General features: G+C 51.7%; 1 protein-coding gene across 1 annotated transcript in view; it reads left to right on the top strand.

Annotated features, from left to right (window-relative positions):
* The window catches only part of il17rd (interleukin 17 receptor D), a 46,414-nt gene that overhangs the window by 23,249 nt on the left and 20,665 nt on the right, over nucleotides 1-2,500 (top strand). Inside the window, exon 5 of the mRNA XM_078247612.1 lies at nucleotides 1,693-1,813. Coding sequence (XP_078103738.1) covers nucleotides 1,693-1,813 — 121 coding nt within the window. The remainder of the gene's footprint in view (nucleotides 1-1,692; nucleotides 1,814-2,500) is intronic.

The raw sequence follows: 2,500 nt of genomic DNA, 5'->3' as shown, positions 1-2,500 counted from the left end.
GCCAAGCTTAAATAGATTGGTTTGGATCTTAAAGGAACACGCCGACTTATTGGGACTTTGTCTTATTCCCCGTATCCCCCAGAGTTATATAAGTCCAGACATACCCTTCTCATCTCCTTCACGCCCCCACCTCTAGCCTAGCTTAGCACAGATCCTGGAGGTAACCGGCTCCATCTAGCCTAGCTTAGCACAGATCCTGGAGGTAACTGGCTCCATCTAGCCTAGCTTAGCACAGATCCTGGAGGTAACCGGCTCCATCTAGCCTAGCTTAGCACAGATCGTGGAGGTAACTGGCTCCATCTAGCCTAGGTTAGCACAGATCCTGGAGGTAACTGGCTCCATCTAGCCTAGCTTAGCACAGATCCTGGAGGTAACCGGCTCCATCTAGCCTAGCTTAGCACAGATCCTGGAGGTAACCTGCTCCATCTAGCCTAGCTTAGCACAGATCCTGGAGGTAACTGGCTCCATCTAGCCTAGCTTAGCACAGATCCTGGAGGTAACTGGCTCCATCTAGCCTAGCTTAGCACAGATCCTGGAGGTAACCGGCTCCATCTAGCCTAGCTTAGCACAGATCCTGGAGGTAACTGGCTCCATCTAGCCTAGCTTAGCACAGATCCTGGAGGTAACTGGCTCCATCTAGCCTAGCTTAGCACAGATCCTGGAGGTAACCGGCTCCATCTAGCCTAGCTTAGCACAGATCGTGGAGGTAACTGGCTCCATCTAGCCTACTGCTCCCAATAAGTGACTAAATAACGTCAACATGTTCCTGTTTACATGTTGTGATGTGTAGAGTCACAGCGTGTACAAATAACAAGGTCACATGACACACAGCCATCTTCTAACCGTATATAAACTGGGAACTATATTCTCAGAAAGCGAAGCACTGCAACTCTCTGCTCCTCACCACAGGGCTTCTCAGGTGCTGCGAGCATATCACTCCGCCCAAGTAGCAGAGAGTAGCAGTGATCTGTGCTAAGCTAGGCTAGATGGAGCCGGTTACCTCCAGGATCTGTGCTAAGCTAGGCTAGATGGAGCCAGTTACCTCCAGGATCTGTGCTAAGCTAGGCTAGATAGAGCCGGTTACCTCCAGGATCTGTGCTAAGCTAGGCTAGATGAGCCGGTTACCTCCAGGATCTGTGCTAAGCTAGGCCAGATGGAGCCGGTTACCTCCAGGATCTGTGCTAAGCTAGGCTAGATGGAGCCAGTTACCTCCACGATCTGTGCTAAGCTAGGCTAGATGGAGCCGGTTACCTCCAGGATCTGTGCTAAGCTAGGCTAGCGGTGGGGGCGTGAAGGAGATGAGAAGGGTATGTCTGGACGTTTCTAACTCTGGGGGATACGGGGAATAAGACAAAGTCCCAATAAGTCGCCGTGTCGTTTTAAAGGTGCTTTCAACCCTGAAGGTACAAACTCCAGACAACAAGTAGGAAGTACAAGTACATTAGCTTTAAATAAGCTAAACTACAAAGAGCCATCTGATGCAGAGTGCAGCTGTAAAAATGTCTCTTCCGTTATCATTTTTTCCTCTGAATGCTAAACTCATGTTGCTCATTGTTTCCCTCCCCGACCTATCATGTTATCACTATAACCAGATATGCTCAAGGGAACCTGTTTGTGTCTCCATTTTACTGTTGTTCTCAGACTGTTTGTGTTATTTATTGTTGATGTGTTATAATTATTTAACTCCTGCAGAAGCTGAGCAGTCAGCCATTCAGCGGCTTGACATTTGACACCGACTACATGGTTCGCGTTGTTCCTTTCCCGACTCTGATGAACGAGAGCTTCTTCCCTCCATCCTTCCTCCGCACAAACTGTGAGTCCAGACATCTCCTCATCCAAACAGGATCGATTACTGCAGGGGGGGTCAAGCTCAGTTTCACTACGGGCCACACTGGAAAATAAGAATCATATCAAGGGTCAGACATTTAGTTTATTCACATTAGAGCTTAGATCGGGCCCAAATAATCAACCCTGACTCTACCCGAGCCCGTGCACGTTGCGTCCGAGCCCGTGCACGTTGCGTCCGAGCCCGTCCTGACACATTAACTGTAATTATGAGTCCGAGCCTGATTTAAACCTGACAATGTTTTAATACGTGGCCGCTATAACTGACGTTGAGGTGGTTCGGGCATTCGGGCATCTGGTAAGGATGCCCCCTGGGCGCCTCCCTAGGGAGGTGTTCCAGGCACGTCCAGCTGGGAGGAGGCCTCGGGGGAGACCCAGGACTAGGTGGAGGGACGTCCTGCTGGGAGGAGGCCTCGGGGGAGACCCAGGACTAGGTGGAGGGACGTCCAGCTGGGAGGAGGTCTCGGGGGAGACCCAGGACTAGGTGGAGGGACGTCCAGCTGGGAGGAGGCCTCGGGGGAGACCCAGGACTAGGTGGAGGGACGTCCAGCTGGGAGGAGGCCTCGGGGGAGACCCAGGACTAGGTGGAGGGATTATATCTCCAACCTGGCCTGGGAACGCCTCGGGATCCCCCAGTCGGAGCTGGTTAATGTGG

This window comes from Sander vitreus, chromosome 4 (genome assembly GCF_031162955.1).
Source record: "Sander vitreus isolate 19-12246 chromosome 4, sanVit1, whole genome shotgun sequence".
Taxonomy (NCBI): Eukaryota; Metazoa; Chordata; class Actinopteri; order Perciformes; family Percidae; genus Sander; species Sander vitreus.
This window is presented reverse-complemented; position numbering and strand designations above follow the sequence as displayed.